Source organism: Phyllopteryx taeniolatus, chromosome 1 (genome assembly GCF_024500385.1).
Source record: "Phyllopteryx taeniolatus isolate TA_2022b chromosome 1, UOR_Ptae_1.2, whole genome shotgun sequence".
NCBI lineage: Eukaryota > Metazoa > Chordata > Actinopteri > Syngnathiformes > Syngnathidae > Phyllopteryx > Phyllopteryx taeniolatus.
The window spans coordinates 24,758,556-24,783,247 of NC_084502.1; the positions used below are offsets into that span (position 1 = coordinate 24,758,556).

The window sequence follows — 24,692 nt, forward strand, 5'->3', positions numbered from 1 at the left end:
TACGGATGAAGAAAGGACCTCCAGTATGCGTTGTTTAATGAAATAAAGGTGGCATTGGTGGCAGCACAAGCAAGAAGTTCTGGGTTCAAACCTTGACTGTGCTTGTGTAGGTATTCTCCGGGCGGGCTTCCTCCCACATTCCGTAAAAGTCTATGTTAGGTTATTTGAATACTCTAAATCGTCCATAGGCAGTGTTGGGTATATTACTTTGGAGATGTAGTTGGTTACACTTACAAGTTACCGTGTTGAAAATGTAATACTAGTGTAACTATTTCAATGACTTTCTCAAAGTAATCTAATTACATTTTGATTACCTTTCTTAATTTTGAATGAATGCATCAACAGGATCCCTGGATGATTCCTCGAAAAGTGCATTAAAACCATCATTTTTTTAGAATTAACCACATATTTGTCCATCCATCCATCCCTTTTCTGTACCGCTTCTCCTCACTAGGGTCGCAGGCGTGCTGGAGCCTATCCCAGCTGAACCGGTCGCCAGCCAATCGCAGGGCACACATGAACAACCATTCGCACTCACATTCACACCTACGTGCAATTTAGAGTCTTCAATCAACCTACCACGCATGTTTTGGGGATGTGGGAGGAAACCGGAGTCCCCGGAGAAAACCCACGTTGGCATGGGGAGAACATGCAAACTCCACACAGGCGGGGCCGGCATTTGAACCCTTATCCTCAAAACTGTGTGGCAGATGTGCTAACCAGTCGTCGACCGTCCCGCCACTGCATATTTGTCCTTTACACAAATAACAAAACTTGATGAAATCTAAATACATAATTTTAAAAATGTTTTTGTTGTGTTTGTATGTGTCCAGCATGTGGAAAACCACCATTCCTTATACCATGTTGACCTAATGACAAATTTGCACAATTTTGTACTTTTGTACTTTTTTTGTGTTCAGAAGTGTAACTGACCTTTTAAAAATCTCAGACAAGCTATCAGATTGCACTACAGGTAGTGCTTAAAAGTCATACTTGGAAAAATATGTCATGTTTGAGGCTATAGCAGAATGGCACATGACCAGAGACAAACAGCTTTAGAAGGAGGAAGTGAAAAAAATCTCGAGTTATGATAACCTAAAATTAGATCACGTAATCTCGTTACATGTAATTAGTTACTCTTCAACACTGTCCAAAGGTGTGATTGTGAATGTGAATGGTTGTTTGTATGAATGAACTACAATTTGTATTGGGGTTTCTTAAATCATTTTATATATAAAGGTTTAGCTACAGTAATTCAAATCAGCTTTTCGATTCATGATTGTATCGGATGTTCTATAAGTATCTCAGTTAAATAGATATTGTGATGTATCCTAAATGTGGAATATAGCAATTATTGCACAATTGCTATTGTGATAGTATCACTGGCAAAATATAGAAATATATATAGAATATAGAAATTTTGTGCCACAAGTTACTGTGTAATTCCCTTCCCACTTTCTTCAGAAATACTATAGGCACTTTCTGTTGCACTGCAGTGTAATTAAACCATAGCAACGAATGTGTGTGTATGTGTGTGCGTGTGTGTGTGTGTGTGTGCGTGTGTGTGTGTGTGTGTGTGTGTGTGTGTGTTTGCGCACGCATGTCAGACATTGTCAGAGTCACTGATCGCTACAAGGTTATGTGAGCTTGATTCCATTCGACTTCATTTACTGTAATCTGACAAGAAATTTATTTTGCATCGCTTGGCATTTAGGACAAGGGCAACAATGGGGGGAATACCAATTTTAAAACAGTGACATAAAATCGATGCAGACTGCTATATTTATTTGCAGCTCAGAGATTGTTAGATTGGGGCCCAATGGAGCAATTAAAAAGGTCAGAGTTGGTGGATCACCACTGGGCAAAAATAATTGTTGTGAATCTTCTTAAGAGGAGTGACACTCGGACAGACATCTATAGATGATCATGCAAAAAGTAGACGCCTTACTAATAGTACATTGGAATTAAATCCCCTAGGCTAACTCAACAGTAGGCACACTAAATTAGTTTGGATATGTTCCGTGAAATAATGGTAAAAAAGCTGCTTTAAAATAAACTATCAAAAGTAATGTGAATCAAAAAAGTAGCAGCAAATTGCAGTTTGCACTTGACTTCACATATTCATTGCTTGCTTGGATTACTTGTGTTTATTGAAACAGCTGTCTTTATTTCCAAATGTTTGAGACATATCTCATATGACCCACATGCTCTGCTGCCTTTCACTGGGGCAGATATAACATTTTGGTGACATTCGCAGATAAATCACTTTTTGGAGCAGTAGAAATGTTTTCTGTTTTCTTTTCATTTCATTAAAAAAGAAGAGACAGATGCCCTTCAGTGTGTTACACTCTAACACAGGGGCAAACAATGTGTCTTGCAGTTGTCAAGAGAAATGACAGCAAGATAATTGGCAGGGCGCTCCCTTTTCATTTAAACTGAAACAGATAGACTTGCAAAGAGAATAGTGCTTTAGAAAAATAAAGCTTTGTTTTACGGCACTTTATTATTCTAGCTTTGGAGTAATGAAGTGGAGTATTAACGGACTGAGCATTAAAAACAAATGCACGTTCATTGGTGTGCATGAATATTCATGGGACCAACGCAAACAACCTTAGGCGACTGTTAGGACTGATGAATATTTTAAACAGCTTGGTCACAGCGATTTAAACACTGCATTACAGCTGACTCTCCGGGAGCATCATGTACAAGGGTAAACAATTTCAGGAAAAAACTGATTTGAGTGGTTATCAAAATGCATCTGGAGAGCAGTCAATCAATATCGTATTGCATGAAAATAAGAGAGTATGTGCATTTGTCATAGTATTGTAGAGACTCACTGTAATTAGAAGAAAACTGATTTGATTTGGCCCATTAAAATGGAAAGAATGCATGTCACACCCAATGCGCATTGGACCCACTGTGTATTTAAATGACAAGGAAACTAAGGAGCTACAATACAATAAATATGATACATACTGTAAATACAAAAATAAACAGAAAATTCCCATGAATAACGGCGGATAGGTTTCAAATAAAATTTGCAAAGGCTGAACTGCAAATATGGGTGGCCCGGTGGATGACCGGTTAGCACATCTGCCTCACAGTTCTGAGGACCGGGGTTCGAATCCAGGCCCCGCTTGTGTGGAGTTTGCATCTTGTCCGCCTGCGTGGGTTTTCTCCGGGTACTGCGGTTTCCTCCCACATACCCAAAACAGGCATGGTAGGTTGATAAAGGACTCTAAATTTCCCGTTGGTGTGAATGTGAGGGCAAATGGTTGCTTGTTTATATGAGCCCTGCGATTGGCTGGCGACCAGTTCAGGGTGTAACCCGCCTCTCGCCCGAAGATTGCTGGGATAGGCTCCAGCACGCCCGCGACCCTTGTGAGGATAATGCGGTACAGAAGATGGATGGTTGGATGGATGAACTGCAAATATTCCAGGGACCGGGGTCCACTATAATAGGGACCGAGCCCCGCCACAGATATTTCAAATTCATAAGTAATTGGTGCCCCCCTAAAAAGGCTTATAATTGCTTCTACAGTAAATACCAGAAGATAGCGGTAAAGTACCACTTTTCCATTAGAGAGTGCTTTGGTTCACGTAATAGAAGCTCCTCCCCTCACTTCAACAGTTTACTGGTACAAAGACGCCACAAGGTGGTGCCAAGATGGTCTTTATATTTGACAAGGCTTTGGCCCGAGCACAAAACTGCAAGCTTTACAGCAAAATATGAATACGGTGTTTGTGCTTCAATATTCCTGAAATTCACAAATTAAACTTTTCACTCTTATTTTGGGTGGAACCTATGCCCATCTAATTGCAAAAAAAAAAAAAACGGTGGTCTTTTTGTTCTTTGTTTTTGTGTTCTTTCTAAAACACCCTAAAATGCCACAAAATTGCGCCAAAGCCCTGTCTAAATAGGGAGGTAGTATAGTAACTGTTGTTACAGAAGTATGTGAATATATTGAATCGCCACGGAGAGACAAGCTTTGTATGTCTGGGAGGAGCTAACTTTCACCTGGGTTGTTAGTGGAAGTTACAGAGAGTCTGTTGAACATCTCTTGTTGCAGCCATTAATGCAGTCAAAGGAAACATTTGCTTTGTGATCTTTCTTGCAAAATGCATTTGTCCGTTTACTTTAGCAGATAAATTTGTATGCGATCGCAATTTGTATTGACATTTAATACACTATTATTTCATGCAACAAGGTATTACTAGCAAATGCCAAGCATTTTTTTTAAATTTTATGATAATTTATTTTTATTTATAAATTCACAATATGCTTAAGTACCTGTATGACACTGTGGACTTCAAAATGAGTTATAACTCAAGCTGTTGCTTAAAAAATGATGATAATCAAACACCTGGGGCAATTATGTAATCCTTTTAAAAAACATTTAGTTTACTGCACTACATTTGAGAGTGCACATCTCGCTTTTTGTGCTAGAATTTGGAGAAGCCCTCATCGCCTTGACTGCTCCCTTTGAGGGATCCGAGCGGTGACTCGTCCTCCTTGTCAACAATGCTACGCTAATTAGGCCCACCACAAAGTCAGCCTGTAGGGATAATGTCCCATTATTAGAGTCATTTGTTTCAATTAACCGCTCTGTGATTCTACAATAGCAAGGCGCAGCCCAGCGCAGAGGAGCCATTACTCTTGCCCAAGGAACCTCTGAGGATGGGAGAAAGCGACGGGTTCCTGCTTCCCGCTTGCGGTGCTGCTGCCAGGTTCCACAAACGTAATCAACGTGTAGTTGTTTCTGGATGCAAGGAGAATTAAATTGCACGTTGTTTTTATAGAAACAATCAGTTATCTGGTTTTCTAGCTCTCTGACTTAGGATCTGCCTGTGCACTTTACCTAGAACCAGTGACCACTGAGTACAGAGGACTTGGTCTTTGTACACTTTAAATGTAGGACACATTCTGGTTGACTGAAATACTATTCTGTTACTTCAATGTATAGTTGTGCGCCGCCGCCTTTTAGATTGGAACCAGGTCTCACCGTTGTGCTTAAGGTTATATTTCTCTAAAATCATCAATATATATAGGGGAAAGCCGAACAATTTGATAAGCAAAACACCAAAGAATTAGCCTTGTACCTGCATAGCAACCAAAAAGGGCCTCTAATAAGGCCTGGCAGCCGACAGAAAGAAACAACAATTGTGCTCTGCATTTAAAAAGAGACATAGAAGCAACCAAACATCTGCTTCCGAGTGGTGGAATAATGACAGGGAAACAACATGTGTTTTTACAGCTCCACAATACCAACATACACAACAGGGTTTTGGAGCTTAGTTGTAAAAGCAGATCTAGATTTTATAGATCACAGCTCGTCAGTCACAGCATAATGGTAGGGCCCACGAGCTAATTTCAGCTTTACCGGCCCCCTGATCTTATTCTACTCCCACCAGGAAGCCACTGTCTGGGGCTATATATTATAGTCAAGGGGAAAGGAGAAATGCACACAGGAAAACAGGAGAAGGACATTTCAAGTGACAATATGTAATTATCTGACTTGATTTTCTGAAAATGTCTGTACTCTTCAAAATCATTTTGATGTTGCATTGGCTCAGCATTAGTGGACCAGCCCAGCCCAGAATCCTCTCATGTTGTGTTGGTTCACTATAGTTGCTGCTGTGAGCAGAAAAGAAGCGCTTCTACTTAAATGAGAAGACGCTACTGACGTGATTTAACAGTAAGAACGTCGGTGTCTGGATTCTGAATGTGCTTGTGAATGTTTTGACGGTCCAGCAAAGATGAAAAAAAGCATGCTCGGATCCGTTTCTCAGAATCCCTTAATAATATGAATATTTTTACATTTTACATTTTTGCCATCACTGTTACTCACAGCTGGATGCTGGAAGAGGCACTTTAATCGCTGGCTCCATAAAGCGTGAGCATAAGAGAGATGATGTCTGTACATCATTGCGCAATGTGGTTGAGGAATAATATCAAAATGTCTTTGTGCTGTTCTGATGCTACTTTCACACACCTCTTTTTCTTTACTAATCATTTGCATATTGTTTCATCAGCTCTTTAAGCGCATAATGATTTAAAAGTTTACCTCATTCAATACGCAAACCACTTTTCGGTCCTTTCAGTACTAGATAATGGAAACTTTGATCGCTACCAAGAGGTTGCTGCCCTGTGATGCCTCTGTTGCCAGGCTCTCTCATTGGCTTTCTCCCCCCCCGCTGCGCAGATGTTTACAAAGAGACATCACCAGCTCACATTAAAGGGTTCAAGTTGTCCCCTCAAGCTGTTGCTATGGAAATAACCCTGCTATGGTCGCTCATTCATGTTTGATTAATTGTTTTTTTGTTTGTTTTTTGCTCCCACAAAGACATCATCATGGAGACATTTTAGCTAGAAAACAAACAACAGGATAAAGCTATTCCATTTGATCTTTCCGATATTCTCGCTCTCACAGCACGAACGCAACATCCACAAAATGGACAATGTGAGTGCTAGGACAAAGTCTTTATTTTTATACCAGTGCTAATAAAGTCTTAACTGTGAGAAAGATCCTGTCTCATTTCTACCTAGATGGAGAATCATCTTTTTACCTTTTCCTCCTCTAAATTGCACACTGGGGTGCTGAGCTAGAGCAACCCACTGGGGCCAATTAGAATGCCAGCAGATCCAGGAAGTGCACAGCAGATGCTTTTTGCCGCTATTTATTAAAATCCAATCTGCACGGACCCCTCCAACAGCTCGTTAAACTGCCGTTAATCTAATTAGCTCACACTTGCCACTGTTTTGACCACATTACCAAATACAAGGGTCACGACTTTGCAATTTAGGTTGATTAAGTCAGTCCAGTGCTCAGAGGAGATCCTCAATGCTGTCAGTGCTTTTCCACCCTCTATTAAATCATGCAAACCGACTTCTGCTTTGATTCTGGTTTGAAGTTGGAATTAAAATATCTGAAAATGTAATATTAGCTGCGAGCTCACTGGTGCGGCCTGCCGGTCTGAAGGCACATCCAACAGCCTAATAGCCCTGTATATTTGAATAGACCTGCTTGAGGACTGAATACACTATCTAGTCTAGATCTTGTCCAAATGATCGTCTTCTAATATAAGGGTGTTGGGGGTTAAACAACAACCAAGCACTTGCGGTTGATGATGATTTTTTTGTTTGTTTGTTTTTATTTTATTTTTTGGGGGGTGGGGGGGTGGGGGCTGGCTTGTATTTTTATTTGATGAGTGCTGCTATCGAAATGATTGCCTGCTTCTTTCTGCTCAGGGATCTGTGAGGTGGCTTTGACATGTAGTGCTGCTCATTGCTTACAGATGCCTGCTCTGACATGGCGCTGTAATAGCTTCCAGATGAAAAGTGCATGGTATATTTTCAAGATTTGTCTAAAACCACCAAACGTCACCTATCCAGGGTGATTTATAGATTTTATACAATCTGAAGATGTGTGGGGAGACATTTAAGTAGATGATCACATGTTGTGTAGTGTTTAAAAAGTAGTACTTTATATTTTCCATTCATGGTCAGAAGGTTTAAGCATCAAACAGCTTTGTTTACATTCTCTTTTTGTCCACCACATTATACAAGACCAATTTTGATAGTGTTGGATATTGCTTGCAGATGTCCGTGAAAGCAAAATGAATATCTACATAACCACTAAATGCATGCAATCAACGCAAACTATAAGACACATGGTTTCTTACCCTATTCATGAAATGTGTTCATTTTGTTTTCTTTCAACCTGAATCTGAAAATTACAGTAGATGTAAAATATTTTTCAGTGGCTGGATATTTACACAAGCATGTTAACAACTGCATTGGTGCATGCTTACTTTATGTTTCTTAATATGGGGTACATCATGTGATGGGAGTGGTCAAAAAATTACATATAGCATTTTGAAATTGCTTTATTCTCACTGGTGCTGCTGCTTTAACCATGGCCATGTATCTATTTATAAACCCACTAAGGCTTGGAGTGCATATAGCAGTTGCACAGAGCACTGCACTGCTCTATATGCTTGTAGTGTTGCGGAGAAGCTCTCTAATGTACTACATTTGCATTTGCTGAATGTTCCTGCAACCATATCTTAAGAATTGGTGTCTATTCTTAATTAGAAATGTTTTGGGGTAGTACTCCCCAAAAGATTTGTTAGACAACCTTGAGTTTCCTTCAGAATCAATATTTTCCAGTAATTCCCAGCCACTGTACTGCGGCACATTAAAGAGATGACAGAGCAGGTGTGCCACGGGAAATAATAATGTAATTTGACTTAATTGGGCCATCCATCCATCCATTTTCTTTACCGCTGGAGCCTAACCCAGCTATCTTCGGGCGGGAGGCGGGGTACACCCTCAACCGGTCGCCAGACAATTGCAGGGCACATAGAAACAAACAATCATTCGCACTCGCATTCACACCTGCGGGCAATTTAAAGTCTTCAATGAACCTACCATGCATGTTTTTGTGATGTGGGAGGAAACCGGAGTGCTCTGAGAAAACCCACGCAGGCACGGGGAGAACATGCAAACTCCACACAGGTGGGGCCGGATTTGAACCCCGGGTCCCAGAACTGTGTGGCAGATGTGCTAACCAGTCGGCCCAAAAGTGATTATTTATTTATAAATAATGTATCTTTGTTCATCAATCTGTGTCTCGTGACAGGGAACACAATTAAATGCTCTTCCACTAGATGGCAGAAGGTACATAATTGTGTATCCACCTGTTGCCATTCATGCAATGGAACAATAGCTTTGTGTTCAACTAAACACGCCCAGATTTCACACTGAGTGACTAAATTGAGACGGGATCGTCATTATTTCCGTATTTATACTGTGACATTTTTGTTTGCTAGTGTCCTGTGAGATTTTTCGAATGTAACATATTTCTCGATAAAAGTCAAGACAAATGTACTCCATTGATGTGTCCTCACAAAAATGTGCTTTTTCTGGCAAATTCATTTAAATTTACAAAGATTTGTACATATTAATGAATGTCATAAAAGTATTAGATTAAAAAAATACAATTCACAAAGAATTCCAACACAAGTGAGTTTAATCACCATCAAAATAAAATATATATACTGTATATTCTTGTGTTCACTGAGAAATGGATAAAAAGCTCATGGGTACTTTTCAAATGTGATGTACTCATTTCTGTTGAGCAATGTAAATAAATATTCTAAAGAGAATGTGTCCTGGAGCATCATGAGATATATTGGTAAGCACATCTGCCCCATAGTCAAAAGGTTCTGGGTTGGAATCCTAGCTCAGGCTTTCCTGTGTGGCGTTTGCATGTTCTCCGCACATTTCCAAGGCATGCATGTTAGGTTCATTGAATGTGAGTGTGAAGGCGATTGGCTGGCAACCAGTCCAAGGTGTATATCGCATCATGCCCAAAGTCATCTGGGACAGCCTCAAGCCCACTCGTGACCCTAATTAGGACTCTTTAGAAGAGTGACGGATGGATAAATGTGTCCTGTTTTTACGAAGAGAGTGTTTTGTATTATTAGAATGATCTCCAGTACCAATCGTAGCAAATAGATGGTACTCCCTCTCTCTGCAGGCCCACATTGGTATTCGTGTGACTGCTTGACTCGCACAATTAGCACCTAACACAATCCAAACAAGTTTTGCGACTGCAGCCACATCTTGTGTTTTTTTGCAAATGAGACACATTCCTGCCTTTTGGGATCCTTGCTAGCTGCGCCACAGCGAAACATACCGTGGCCCTCATAAACATTTTAACTGATGTTTTTGCTCTTAACCCCTTGCCTGCGGTCCTGGTCGGCAGCTGTTGGCATCTGGAAATCAAATGACTCTTTGCAAACAAAGCCAATTAAATGTGATCTTATCCTGTCATTGTGTCCCGTGAGTTGTCACTGTTGAGAGTGAGAATGCACTCCCGATAGACAACGCAGTGAGTTATACGTGCAGTCAATTAAACTGTATGACATGAATCATCATTTCTTGTCATCACTGACAGTTGTTATGAGTCTCGACTCTTTGCAGCTAAGCACTGCGAGTCATTTACATGCCACGAACAAATCTTTTTTCCTTCCGCTGTGGGAATTTTTGTGGCCGCTGTGTTATGCTCAAATTTCAGACCGTCAAATAAAAAGCGACAGTAACTGCGCCTTGCACTGTGCCGTATAGCAAACATGGAATTCTCTCAGGCAGCTATAATTTTGTTTGGAATGTCTGTTCTTTATTTCAAGAATGTGTCATGTTTGTTTTCATAAAAGTAAAATAAAATGTAAGCCGTTCACTGACGAAGAAATCAAAGTATGATCTCATACAAAACTTTTTGTTCCTAGTTGTTTCCACTGTATGTAGTTCTTAACTGCACATTATCAAGCGTTTTTCAGCTTATTCATGCCAGTGCATATTCAGATTTGTTTTCATGAAAGGCATGTTTAATGTGTCGCCTTTCACTCAAACTGGAGGCCATTGTCGTGTTCATCGTCATTGTTTTGGGAGCACAATGTAAACTCTGTGTCTGATTTGCTGCAATGGCCATCATGTAAAGAGAGGTTTGTTTTTATCAAGTCAATGCAGCGCACAGCTATCTCCACTCTGCTGCTCGGTGTATCCAATGATGAAGATGATGATGCATACTGAGCATTAAGTCTGTGACTGAGCAAACGCATTCACACCCTACCACTCTGTTACCTGCTTTTATTGTCTCATTTTCGCATCTTTGAAACTGTCAGCCTCCATGTTTGAGCTCTCCTTTTGCTATTTCATCTTCTCCTTCTCCTTCTCGCTGCTGTTTTCATTGTGACGCAGTTATCAGGCTGTCAATTCTAATCTTGTCTTGCCAATGCAGTGCTCTCCATTCGGAATTACAGCGACCCCCACCCTCCTCAGGAGCATCCGCCTCCCCCCTCTTTCCGTCTCTAGCTTCCCCTCAAACAACAGAAACTGATGGGATGAGCAAGCTGAGGCTGACACCATAGTTCAGTCTTTTGATGGTAAACTAGAAAGCGGAGTGCAATATATATTTAGACTCCACTGGTCCTTAAAGAGCATGATGGTGGTCTCTTACCCAGCAACAACCTACAAGAAGTGAAAATACTTTTATTTATAACCACAGCGTCAATCTGACCGGTCAACCTACAATTTGTCTACTAGTTTGCTGCAAGAATATGTCTGACAACGTCTGTCAGGCCTATTATAGATCTCTGTTGATGATAAATGTAAATGATATAGCCTGCTCTGATGCTGAATGGCATTTACTTAGATTGAACGTATGTGAACAGTCATTCGAGGTGCAGTTCAAACAGAAATGGCAAAAGCAATACGGATCCCCCATCAACACTGACATCATCCTCATCCTCATCTTCATCAGAGTTGGAGTTGTAATATTAATTAAATGCTGTGGCTTCCCAACCCCTCAATGAGCTTGACGATATACAGTACATCCGAGGGACTAATCTATGACTCAACACCCAACATGACATCACTTCAATAGTGACTCCTACTGGTCGTCATAGGGAATTTTCCATTTTATCGAGGTTTGGCACCCGTTTACATTTGATCTTTTCCGGTTTTACATAGTTGACATTTTCTGGATTACTTGATAGCCGTAACAATGGAATAACAGCATCTTCCAAATACAGTTCAGGGGGTACAACATTACATACACAGTCTAATCAGTGTGCATTCAACTGATGAAAATTTGGAATTTTGATAGAAAATTGATAGAAGTCAAGTGTGCAGCATGCATGGCCCAGAATTGATGCAGTCAGGCCATAATGTTTAATAAGGAACGTGAGGGTCTCTCAACAACCACCTAACATAACATATCCTTAACGCTTTGTAGAACAAACACAGAAAAAGGTAAATCCTTGTGATTCCATACATAACAATCTTGATCAGTGTCTTATTGATTTGTTTTCTTTATTTTTAACTAGAGCTCAAGTTTAAGCTACCAAATATGGCTCATTGCCTCTTACAAGGCTACAGTGTATTTACTGGTTGCTTTAGCCTGTGGATAATGTGAGGAACGTGTTTGTGATTCGAGTAAAAAGGGGATTCAATTACTAACTGTATACTTAGTTTGTATTTCAGCATAGCGAGTCCAGTTAGTTTCTTGAGACATACAGTATTCCGAGGGCTTTATTTGTTCTTTCATTTCCAATGTAATTTCATCACCCTTTGTACAATAAAAGAGAAGAACCAAGAGAAGAAATGAAAGTGTGTCCATTGTTCCATCGTCTTAGTTAATTGCAGGTTGTTGCATGCTGTTGTCATCATGCTCTCCAGAGTACAAATACATGTGAAATATTGTAGCCGTATTTAGCTTTCCCCACCCCCATTTTGTGAGTTCAATTTTGCCTACCTTCATTTGAGTCTCTTTTCACTTCAAAGGCTTGGATGGAACAGATGTCATATCTAATGCCTGTCTTCTGCCTCATTGCCTGGAAGTGAGGGCAGATTATGTTTTAATGAAACGAGTCATACTTGCACACAAGAAATGAATATTACCTGTAAGCTGTGAAATAGACAAGCGATGTCTTCACGTCACCTTGAATGGGAACATCTATTCATTTCATTCCAGTACTTTTTTGTTGTTGTTGTTGGTCTTCTTATGCCACCAATTGTGCTCCTAGACCTTGAAGTCTGATTAGTTAATTTCATGCTGTGTAGAACTGTGTACAGCTTGTTGTTTGGCTTTGAGTTCTCAGGTGATACAATGAGACTTTCAAAGGCATTCATTTTGTGTTGTTACTTTGACAGTTAAAGGACAAACATGGCTGCTGCTGCTGCTTAAACCTGCTTCGTCGAATTTAGGCAGAAAATTGTTGCATCCAAACGCTGTGATAGCAGTTACAAAACAAACATCACAGTAAGCAAAATATGTGAATTGTTACAAGAGACAGTAATTATAATTACAATTTAACAATAATAATAAGTAATTATAACAAAGCAAAAGGCTCCTTTTGAAAAAGCAAATAAAACTGACATCAACAAAAAGTCAGGAGGATTTGGTGCAATATGTGCCAAAAGCTGAGGGACCCGAAATGCAAAAATAATCATAATAATGTATTGGAAATATAGCATAATTCAAGTATGTTTAAATGTCTTCAAGTTGCTGTTTGCTACCTGCCAGTTTCCTGTTTTGCTCTTCTTGCAAGGTCTTAAATGAGATCCTGATGACATCCGGAAAACACACAGAAGACCTAAACTGACTCATAATGGGCAGTGCGCTATTACATTTGCTATTATGTTAATGGGTAAAAGATGCCTTTTTTTTTAGAACCATCCAGACATCAGGTTAACTGATCTTCCACCGATACAAATGATAGCATCAAGCCATCACTACTTCCTAATCATCCTGCCTTGCAATGTTTTGGCGCTCGCTCGCCGCCCACACCCTTGCCCTTTTCCTCTCTGTCTCCTGTGTTTGATGCGTTCTCTCTGCATCCAAGAAGGCAATTTTCATACAGAATCACAACCAGGATCAGGTGACCTGGATTTGACTCCCCGTCTAAACCCCCTCACGGAAAATGAAAGTGCATTCATGTGTATTGGATGTTACACATCATGCGGATGTGAGCAGTTTATGCCTCCTGAAAGTGGCGTGAGATTGCACTGTGTTATTGTAGACAAACCACGTGATTACAGCCTTTAAATATAGAGATTTCACTTTTTTATGCCCACTGTCTTTTATCACAAAGTGAAGGTAAATCTGAGATTGTTTGAAAGTTAGAAAGAATATTATTAGGAGCATGCCACGAAGAAGATTGTAAATTATTTCTGTCTTTGGCCAGATTTGCTCTCAAACACCCCAGAGGCTAAACAGTCTCACCGATATCCTGTTAGTTCTTAAATCGATCTGCTCCCATTTCTTAGAACAAACTGTGGCCGCACTTCAGAGAATGTGTCAGTTTTCACCTTTTGAGGGTTCAGTTGCAGTTCGCCCTTAAACACAACAGTCATCCTTATATCCCCACCTTGTCAATGCATTGTGTTTACACATTATGTACTTAAACGCTCCTCGTCTTCGTACCTGATGTACTGTAAGCAGTTATTTTGATCTCTGGATTAAATAGCTGTTTTCTGACCTGCTGTCCCATTGCAGATAAGCAACGACAAGCGGTCCTCGGCAGAAATGATGAAGCCCAAACCCAAACCGCAAAAGAAGAAGAAGAAGAAGGACCCCAACGAGCCACAGAAACCCGTCTCGGCCTACGCGCTCTTCTTCCGAGACACCCAGGCGGCCATTAAGGGTCAGAACCCCAACGCCACCTTTGGCGATGTCTCTAAGATTGTGGCCTCCATGTGGGACAGCCTAGGAGAGGAACAGAAGCAGGTACAAACTACCATCTACAGTATCTGTGGAAGTGCGTGTTGACAACACTTTCTTCTGCAGTAGGACAGAACTTGTATTCATTTACAATGAATTATGAAGTAGTAAATGTTTTTTTTTTCAATCCTTTTTATGTTAGATCAGAGTAAGTTTTTGCCTCACAATTTAAATCTGATCATTTCAAATTTATCTTCCACAATCCAACATAACGTCATAACAAAAGAAAGTCTTCTCGTCACATTCAAACGCTAAATAGCTAAATATAACAAAAGCAATATTGGAACCGCCAAAGTCAAATGCCTCAGAACTGCACAAACTCACAATTTGGACTTCCAGATAAAGTTTCTGAAAAAATACGTTTTCAAAAGTCAAACAAAGCTTATGATCACACATCATTACCATGTCACACCTCTCGAGAGATTGCAGTTTAATGATCATTTTAAATGGGTTAGATTTTTCTTTTTGTGTTTTTGTGATGCCACTGCAGAATAGTACCAGTGATGGAAAAGTTGAAAAGTGGAACGATAACCATACAACCAGAAATGGAATTTACAGCAACATAGGAAAGCGTGTAGTTGCTCAGTACAATCTGGGCAGCAAAACTAATTCAATATCAATTTAAAAAATAATAATAATTTTCTAAGTAGATGACCATGTAAATTTACCTTTTATATACTACATTCATTAACTGCAGCAACACCTATAACAGGCCACTGAGTGACAGTGTCACTCTGCAAACACATTTCTGTTCCCTCTCCATTATGTGTCGTTCATGCATGTTGAAACGGTGAGTAATATTACTTTGTTTTATTTTGTTATACTGTCGTTCACTTATTTTCTTGAAACAGGTATGACAGTTAATGATGTTAAAATCCTACTTAAAGCATTGCCTGTCGAGTTCATAAAGGTGATATGTATGTACAAACTTCACCAGCACTGGGAACCTCACTCCACTTTCTACCAGTCTGTGTTATACTGGAGATTTATTTGGCATTATTTACACCAAACGTTCTGCTGCAATTACTTTGGCACCCAGTCCATCAAGTTGAGGCTAAATTATTGTGCCCTCTGCAGGTTGTTGTGGTGACACATAACATCAGGAACATGTACTATATAGGAGGAAAATTCTCAAAAATTGCTAAATATTTATAGCATTCCTGTCCCTCAAACAGCTGGGATTTTAGGGTCAACATTAAAACATCTTTTTTTGTACATTAATCAATAAGAAAATGAATATTATTTTTCTATGATATCCCACAATAATACTTTTCTTACAGTGGATGGTGCGTGTGAGTCTTGCAGCAGGCATTATCCACTGTATAATTACCAGAACATTGCTGTGAGATACCACTCACCTTAATGAGCAAGTTTTTCCTCTTTCTAAAGATAATCCACCGTTTATCCCTTGCTCCCCTGACTCTCGTTAAAATAATTTTCTCTCTAAATTTAATTCTACCTACTGAAAGAGGAAGGAGAGGGGAAACAGCAGCAGTAACACAGTCAAAGTTATTGAAGCTGGACATTTTAAAGGCCACTTTTGGATATTTTGGGGAATGTATAATGCACCTGGATAGTTGGGATGGTCTGCAATGTGTATGTGAGGCCCGCCGCACACCGAGCAGCACGGCCGAACCCAAATGAACTATTTCACAGTCTGTTCGGTTCCGCCACTGGTTTTCACGAGTGGCTGACTGTCAGCCACTACTTTTTCCGCTTCGAAATTTGAATTGCAGGTGCACTGTGTCGCAACATTGCAGATGTAACAGCCAATCAAAAACGCCACATTGTATCACATTAGTTTTCACAACAAAACATTTTCGGGTATAAAAGGAGATCCAGCTCGCCGCCGCTAAGCCGTACCAATACAGTATATACTGTATATATTGTATTTTGCAATGAAACTGAGCTATATTTAAAATTTCATACGTGCCTGTGACTAAAAACTGAAGCGTGGAGAGTCTCTGTAATTAAAATGCATGCAAGCTTTCACAACAAAAAATAAGTTTCCGGATACAAAGTGACATCCAGTCAGCCAGCCCCTGCTTGGTGCCAAAACAAAACTGTACCAATGGAATGTATACAATACTGTATTTTATAATTTTATATGTACCAGTGGCTGAAAAAGTGAAGCATGGAGAGTCTCTGTCACAAAAATATTCAAGTGCATTCAATGATTCTGCCGATCCTTGCCAACAGCCTCTCAAATATCCACACTCTCTCCTTATATTTCTCACCAAATGTGCACATCTGAGCTGCCAACTGTGTTTTTTGTGCGATTGTCCAGCTCAGTCGCATTCAGCCGCATCGCTTGGTGTGTGGCGGGCCTTCTGCATTGTGAATGCTCACAACTGACTGCCAAAGCAAGCAGATATTAAATGCAAGAACAAATCATCAGTGGCATCAGATATAAAACAAAAAGTGCAAAAGATGTGTTGTTGTTTTTTTGTTGTTGTTTGGTTTTTTTACAGTTTCTGGAAAAAAAACAACCTTCCTTGTGCCATCTAAGGCTCACCGTACATGGAAGTAATGTGGCCGAACACGACTGAACTGGACAATCGTTAAAAAATATAATCGGCAAATGTATTTTTTACGGTGTAGCCACCGTATGTTGTGTTCCACTTTCTTTATGCTTTTGATCCTAGCAAGAATATGAAATTAGTCCATCTTGTCCTTTGTATAGCTGAAGGGCATCTTGACAATCCCCATTTTCATGACAAGCAGCCTTATGCTTTTGCGTTATTGAACATCATCGCTGCTCTGCCACAGTGCGTAGGAAGTCATCATGTTTTACCTTGAGGCCATTCAAAGCCAAAGCACAACTGTTGGCTTCTTTTGCTTCATGTAATGATTAAGCTTTCCGTTTAAGAAAGGATGTTTTCCAGATACAGTGTACTCAATAGCACGATTGTACCGCTATACTTTTATTCAAGTGACTTCATGGTGCTTTTATTCATCTATTTTAAACATGTACAGTTGAACCATTGAACCACCGAAATACATTTTAAAAAGAAAAACGATCAAGGAAATTGCGCCTGCCGTTTACATATAATTTTACATTATGATCATTCATTCCTACCCCTTAATCTCATCAGTATTATCAAAAAAACATCCATATACTATAATAGTGGGGAAACCACCACCAACTAGATCATGTTACTTATATTTTCATCATTAAATACATGGGAAACGGTTTGAATTCAGAAATAAATTTAGTATGTATCAATAATCTAATACATCACAAACTATCCATCCATCCATTTTCAACACTGGTTAGGGTCACGGGGCACTGGAGCCTATCCCTGAAGGGCTGACTTCGGGCAAAAGGCAGACTACACCCTGAACTGGTCGCCAGTCAGTCGCAGGGCACATATAGGCACGGACAACCATTCGCACCCACATTCACACCGTCACTGAGTGGGAACTGAATCCACGCTGCCTGCACCAAAGTCAGGCGAGTGTACCACTACACCATCAGTTACTACATTGGAAGCTACTCATCTATAAAACAAGACAAACTCTGATATCATACGTGCAGAAAAAGTATTCATATGTATATGTCATTTACATATGTGACACATATTACATACATGATTATACATTTCTACTTAATAAAAACATATTGACATGTTGAGAATGTTCTTATTTTTTAGCTAGTTTGTATGCTGGTGCTTTTGTTTTGAAAATAGAACACCTTAGGTATGAAAAAGAATTCAGATTCTTAGGGATATAACTATATACTGTTTTATATAGATATATATATATATATATATATATATCACAGTTCGGTTTTATCACGGTATTAATCTCACGGTAGGATAATTATTGCAATATCGTGGGAAAGGTCACGGTATTGCTGTAAAACTCACGGTTTTGAAGGAAGGTTCACGGTACAGGTGCGGCAAAGATGCTTACTGGCCGTGTCCTTCTCAATGGGCTTTAGGTGTTTGTGTGTGTTTTCCCACAGGTTTTTGTGAAAAATACATCTTCTAATCATATATTACCTTACACTTCTATGCCCATCTGTCCAATGTTTACAATACTATACTCTACCTCCAAAACGGTATTATTGCTGCAGCAATGCTATGCTCACAATAACAAAACTGTCCATTGAGAAATTGTCTGTTCACTAATTTAACAGTATTTACTGTCATATTTTTTTAATTTATAGCTTTAGAAATTAGATACTTCCTCGTCTACTAACAGTGATTTCTTTGCTTGAGTCCTGAAATTCAAGATGAGTCATAAACGCAGGAACACTTTTAAAGGCATTGGAATACTTAATTTCTCTTCCTCTGCTTAGTGATATTGTAGGATGATTTATTTCTCAGAGCAGCCTATATAATATGTTTTTTTTTTTTTAATGTGGACATTTCATTTGAAGAGAGGGAAGTATGTCAGATGATTTATATTTGCATTGATATCTGTATTTGTATGGAGTGGACCCATTTTATGATTTCATCTTTGGAACTGGTGGAATTCATTGGGGAGGATATGTTGTAACAGGGAGTCGGAATCGCTATTCTCTCTCCGTGTGATGTTCTTTCACCCACGACTTTTGACTTTAGATAAACAATTACAAGTACACCACCGGAGACGATATATTTAAATAATTCGGCGGCTCATTTCTTCGAGGGGGAGCGGTGGCGGCGGCCCGCGGAGGGCCCGCTCGTGGAGGTTCCCGGTGGCCGCCGGCCGGGATGCGGGTTCGCGAAGCCGAGGTCTACTAGCACCTGTGTCTCCCAGGCAGCCTTTCGGTCACGTGGGTCAGTCAGCCAATCAGTTTATTTTTTGTGACGTGGTCACATGGGTTACGCGTCACATGGGGTGCGTTTATATTCTTAATGAGGAAATAATGTGCTATAACATGGCTACAGCAGCTTGGCTAAGCGGCTTGGGCGCGTATCGCTGGCCCAAAACTAAATTGTAAGCACAAACAGCTCATTGTTTTATACCCAGAGACAACCACTGCGATATCGAGGCACTTTTAATTAATCTCACAATATAGTGAATATTGTTACATCCCTATCATTTATTATTTATATAAGCTGCTACGGTACATCTTACCCAGGTACTATAAAACCTTTGCATACGTCTACATTTCCAATAAAACCTATATCGACAAGAGTTGTTGCTGTAATAACAAAGATGGCTGTCTAATCCCTCCTTACGACTGGGCTGCAGCAGCAAGCCAGTCTAGCAAGTGCCTAATGTCAGTGTGCTGCTGATATTTGGGAGCTGAAGGGAGCCAAAGAAAGAAGTTCCAGTTCATTTCTCAGGGTGGATTGGGATGGAAATTATGTTTTATACAATAGAGAGAGACACATTGAGATGAGGCCGGATTAGTGCTGCAGTGAGGAAATAAAAGTTTTCTGTACCATTGGCTTTGATGGAAGGGGAAACATTGTGTGTGCATGCGTGTGTACGTGTGCATGAGCATGTCAAACTCTCATCTCACCCGAATCCGCATGTTTTGATTTTCACCTTTCTTCTCAGGGTTACAAGAGGAAAACTGAGGCGGCTAAGAAGGAGTACCTGAAAGCCTTGGCGGCGTACAGAGCCAGTCTGGTTTCCAAGGTAACGCTTATGACACACAGGCACCAGCATAGACTGATGATGGATTGGCTGGAAAAGCCCCGCTAATGGGCTGGGAGGGGCCTCTGTTGGTGGAGAGGGTGGTGGGTGGGCATTAGATGCAAAAAGAACCAGCCATATTTGGAACAATACCTGCTTTCCTTAGGGTGCAAATGTAGGGGGGAGGGGGTTACTTATAGATGCAATAGTGAAGTACTGGGGGAGGGGTCAAAATCATAGTGCAAGCTTATGACCATAACAGCTATGATGGATTAAGGATATAAAACACATTACTCTCTCTTGTATGTGCCTACAACAGATTGTCAATAGGCACATGTCAGGAATTAGGTCTATTTTTAGCTTCTTGTTAATTCAAAGGAGGAACATGTGCGTGCCCCGAGAATGATTTACAGAAACGTGGCAGCGGTGGAATAACGAAGAGCAAGGATGAGGGCTGAGGATTGCATTGTTTAGTGCCGCCTTGTATTAACAACACAACATAGTGCCAGGAAGATTCCTTTTGTCATTCCATTTGTTCTGCAAGCAAACAGCCTCATTTCTCCGCCTGGGTTCCTGTGTGTGCGTGCGTGCGTGCGTGCGTGCGTGCGTGCGTGCGTGCGTGTGTGTGTGTGTGTGTGTGTGTGTGTGTGCCCGCGCGTGCGTGTGTACGAGTGTGTGCGTGTGTGTTCGTCTCCCATTTCTGTCAAGGTGTCTATTGATCATTACCGCAGCCTAAGATCTATTCATACAAATGGGCTCCATTATCGTCTAATCAACACTAATGGTTGGAGATGAGCAGTGACAGTTCATCATAAAAGGGCGAAAGTGGGGCGCCCTGTGGGTGCTGAACTTGTACATAGCACCCACAATAAGAAAGGTCAAGTCACCAAGTTTTGATGTGTGGTGGAGTTTGTGTGAGTTTTTACTCCACCTCCACTGCAGCTTTTGTTAACCATCAAATTTCATCATCCCATTCATTCATCAGCCATAATACAATGATGGGATGGAAAATACATAGCGCAAGCTGCCAAGCCAAAGATGGATTAAAATTTAAATTGAGAACCATTTTGAAGCTGCAGCACTGTGGACTACTGCTTAGCACGTCTGCCTCACAGTTCCGACTTTTGGGATTCAAATTTAGGCTTTCCTGTGTGGAGTTTGTATGTTCTCAACACCCAATACGGATTATTGGAGGACCATTATGATTTTTGGTTAACAAATATGATAATGAATTAGTTCTGGCAAAACCTGCATGACAGTTACACTCCCCGGCCCCTTTATTAGTCACACACGCAATATCTAATACAAGGGCTTTACGAGTTTTGATTGACACTGTCAGAGAGCTATTCTTTTATTTATCTAATTATTATTGCGGTTGTAGTTTTGTCAGCGGTGTACAATTGCACTGCATTACACTAAGAGGTGCTTCTATTATTTAGGTTACCTTTTTTTAACTAGACCACAGGGAAGATTTATAGAAACACGTCTAAATATGATACAGTGCAGTGAAGCAAACAACGCCACTCCAAACTACAAATGTAATGTATACAAATGTTTGAATTATTGCTTAATGGAGGCTCATTACAATACAGTGGATACAAAAAGCCTACCCACCCCTGTTGAAATCAATTGTCCAGTTCTTGGTAATGTGCCATATTTTCTCCACGTGATGATGGCTGTTTTCACTGTGTTCTATGCTAATGCCTTGGAAATTCCTTTGTACCCTGCTCCTGACTGAAACCTTTGAACAGTGAGAGCCATCTGATGCTGTGAAAGCTTTTTGCGGACCATGACTTGTGCTGTAGAATGTAACTACAAAAATGTAGGATGTAACTACAAAAAGCTGACTAGAACAGCTGAACTTTGCTTGTGGTTGATCAGACGCACTTTAAATGCTGGCAGGTGTGTACTGACTCCCATTTAACATGAGTCTGAATGTGATTGGTTCATTCTCTGCAGTTATAGAAGGGTGTGCACACTATTACAACTACAATATGACAGTTGTTTATTTCCACTTTAACTCTCTAAAAGATTTCAGTTTTTTTTTTCTATAGAGTGGTACAGGTTACAATTTACATTAATGTTGGAAAAAAGTTTTGCAATGGTTTATCTTTGTCTCATTTTTTATTTCACAAAAGCCTGGCATTTGAACAAGGGGTGTGTTTACTTTTTATATCCACAAATATTTCAACATCCACCCATTTTCTGTAGTTCTTGTCCTCATAAAAGTAGCAGATGAGCCTATGGAGGCTATCCCAGACTGAGGGGGAGAGGCGGGGTACACCCTGGGTTGGTCGCCAGTCAATCGCAGATATTGCACTGCATACTTTTTAAAAGCATTTAAGATGTAGGCATGACTGTGAGTATATGATTTAAATGTTGGTGTCTTATCTCCAGACATATAATGATCCAGAGCCAAAAAGTGCCCAGCAGACAAGCCAGCCCTCCCACCTGCTGCCCCCGAAGCAGCCCCTGTATAGTCCTCAGCCCTCGTCTCCCTACCTGGGCCCATCGGGCTCCTTCCCCCTGTCGGACCTCCAGAGCTACGCGGGCCCACCGCGCCACAGCCTGGCCTCCACTCTCAGCCAATCGCAGATGCTGCCACCCAGCATGAGTGCCTCACCCCCTGCTCCCTTCCAGATCAGCCCACCCCTGCACCCTCATGCCCAGCTCTCCCTGCACCAGAGCTCCCTGCTCAACCAGCCAATCCGCATGCAGCAGTCACAGCCAATCATCTCACACCAAATGGGGCTCCAGGCACCTTTGCATTCCCCACCTCTCAGCCAACAGGTGGGTTTGGACTTTCATCATAATGTTCATTTACTATCTGATCCTATTTGCTGTGCTTCTTTAACAATTCAATGTGAAACAGTGGTACATTGAAGTCACCCCAAAAGATGTACAATTTGGAGTTTGTTACCATCAAGTCAGCAGAAAAGTACTTTTGTCAACTGTGTTTCCGTCTCATGATACTCAGAGTCATGTAAATGACTGAGCAGAAGTGCTGCTTCCATTAAGCAGTTTAGCACTGTTACATTTTGACTTGGACAACTGACAGAAATGAACATTTCTATGATATATTAATTTATCAATATGCACTTTTATTACCCTTCACCATTTGTCATTAAAGTTAAGAGAGTGTTTAAATAGTTTTTTTTGTTTTGTTCTGTTATTATACTGGTTAACCTCTACTTATACTTGTCTGACAATTAATAATGTTAAAAATTCTACTTAAAACATTGCTTGTACAGTTAATCAATCCATCTGCCCGTCCATTTTCTGGACAGCTTATCTTCATTAGTGTTACGGGTGAGCTGTAGCCTTTCCCAGCTGACAATTTGGTGTCTTCATTTGACTTAAGAAACATGTTTTTGGTATGGTGCAAACTGCTAATTACTGCAAAAATGTAATGCACTGCTGCAAAATTCGGATCTAGAAATAGACCAAATCAAAGTTTGACCCGTACCACAGAATTCATTGAGGTTGAACTTCAAGGTACCACTGTATGTTTATTCCCCAAATACCTTTACTTTTCTTATAGATTTAATCATTAACATTTCCTGTCCAGGTGGCATCGTTGTAAGATCTTCACATTTATTTGTACTGATTGTATTTGTAACCCTCAGGGGTTTTCCCATATTCAGGCTGAGTACCAGAACAGTGTGGGTGGCTCACAGTCTCCAGGGGCCCCGAACCCAGTGCATGGCCAGAACCCAGACTGGGATAGCGAATACTGCAACAGGGATTGTGGACCCAACGCTTGCAGGTAAGCTCAACGCAGCAGATGTCAGCAAATGAGAATTGTCAGCCGTTTTATTACTTTTCCAAATGAGTTGCTGTAAACCACTTCACTGTCACACAGCCTGACTTAAAACTCAATTAATAATACGCTCAGATTTTTCTGTTTAAATCAACGCACCTCCTTGAAAGTGACAAGCAGCAGCAGTATAACGCCATTACCAGCTCTGACATCCAATTAACTCTCCCTGTGTTTCGTTTAGCACACGTTGCCTTATCGAATCGAGGCATTCAAGCAGCTACAAGAGGTCTCTTGTTTTGTCTCACACCTGAATCTCGGCATCGCTATGCCGAGATATGGAGGAGCAGGAAGTCGCCAGCTCCTCCACTTGGAGCCCATTCTGTCACTGTATGTCAAATGGGATCATGCCTGAGTCAAATCGCGTTTGACACTGTTTGAGCCAGCTTTGAGTATTTGCTTAAATGTTCTCCTGCTCTGAATGGCTTGTTGACGCTTTGGAGGGCTCTTGGTGTCTGGAAAGATAAATTGAAGGACATTTTTTGCATTTGACACTTAATGATATGAGTCTCCTCCAAAGATGAGATGAATTATCAAGCTCACCTACCTGCTGATTCCATAGGTTATTGTGTGATAATTGGAAACAACATAGCGTCGCTGTCCAATGACAACCATGTTTGTCCACTTTACAAGGGCACGGTATGTATCTATGCCTGTGACTATTCTCACTCATCTAGGTCATTGTATTCTCAAGGTACTGAATCGATCGCAAGTGGACTGTTCATGTTGTCTTAGAAGATGTTTCGCTTCTCATCTGAGCAGGCTTCATCAGTTCATGCTCAAAGACCAGACAGGACATGAGGGTATAGTGTAGGACCCAAGTCTTTATCCTCTAAGATAGAGGGACGCACCAGCCAAGAACGGTTTCACGCAAAACGACAGTCGGTAGGATACTATGGAGAGGGTGGCCTCTGGCAGCCAATGATAGTCCTTTGAAGGATTTCATTCGTGTTTGTTATTTGTTAGAGGCTAAATTATTGAATCTCTTAGGAAGGGATGAGTGGACAGCGTTG

General features: G+C 40.6%; 1 protein-coding gene across 4 annotated transcripts in view; it reads left to right on the forward strand.

Moving 5' to 3' along the window:
• LOC133482599 (thymocyte selection-associated high mobility group box protein TOX-like) overlaps positions 1-24,692 on the forward strand; it is a 118,124-nt gene that overhangs the window by 91,699 nt on the left and 1,733 nt on the right. For all 4 annotated transcript variants that reach the window (XM_061782900.1, XM_061782917.1, XM_061782890.1 and 1 more), the window contains 4 exons: positions 14,064-14,294; positions 19,785-19,865; positions 22,260-22,652; positions 23,489-23,628. In XM_061782900.1, coding sequence (XP_061638884.1) covers positions 14,064-14,294; positions 19,785-19,865; positions 22,260-22,652; positions 23,489-23,628 — 845 coding nt within the window. The remainder of the gene's footprint in view (positions 1-14,063; positions 14,295-19,784; positions 19,866-22,259; positions 22,653-23,488; positions 23,629-24,692) is intronic.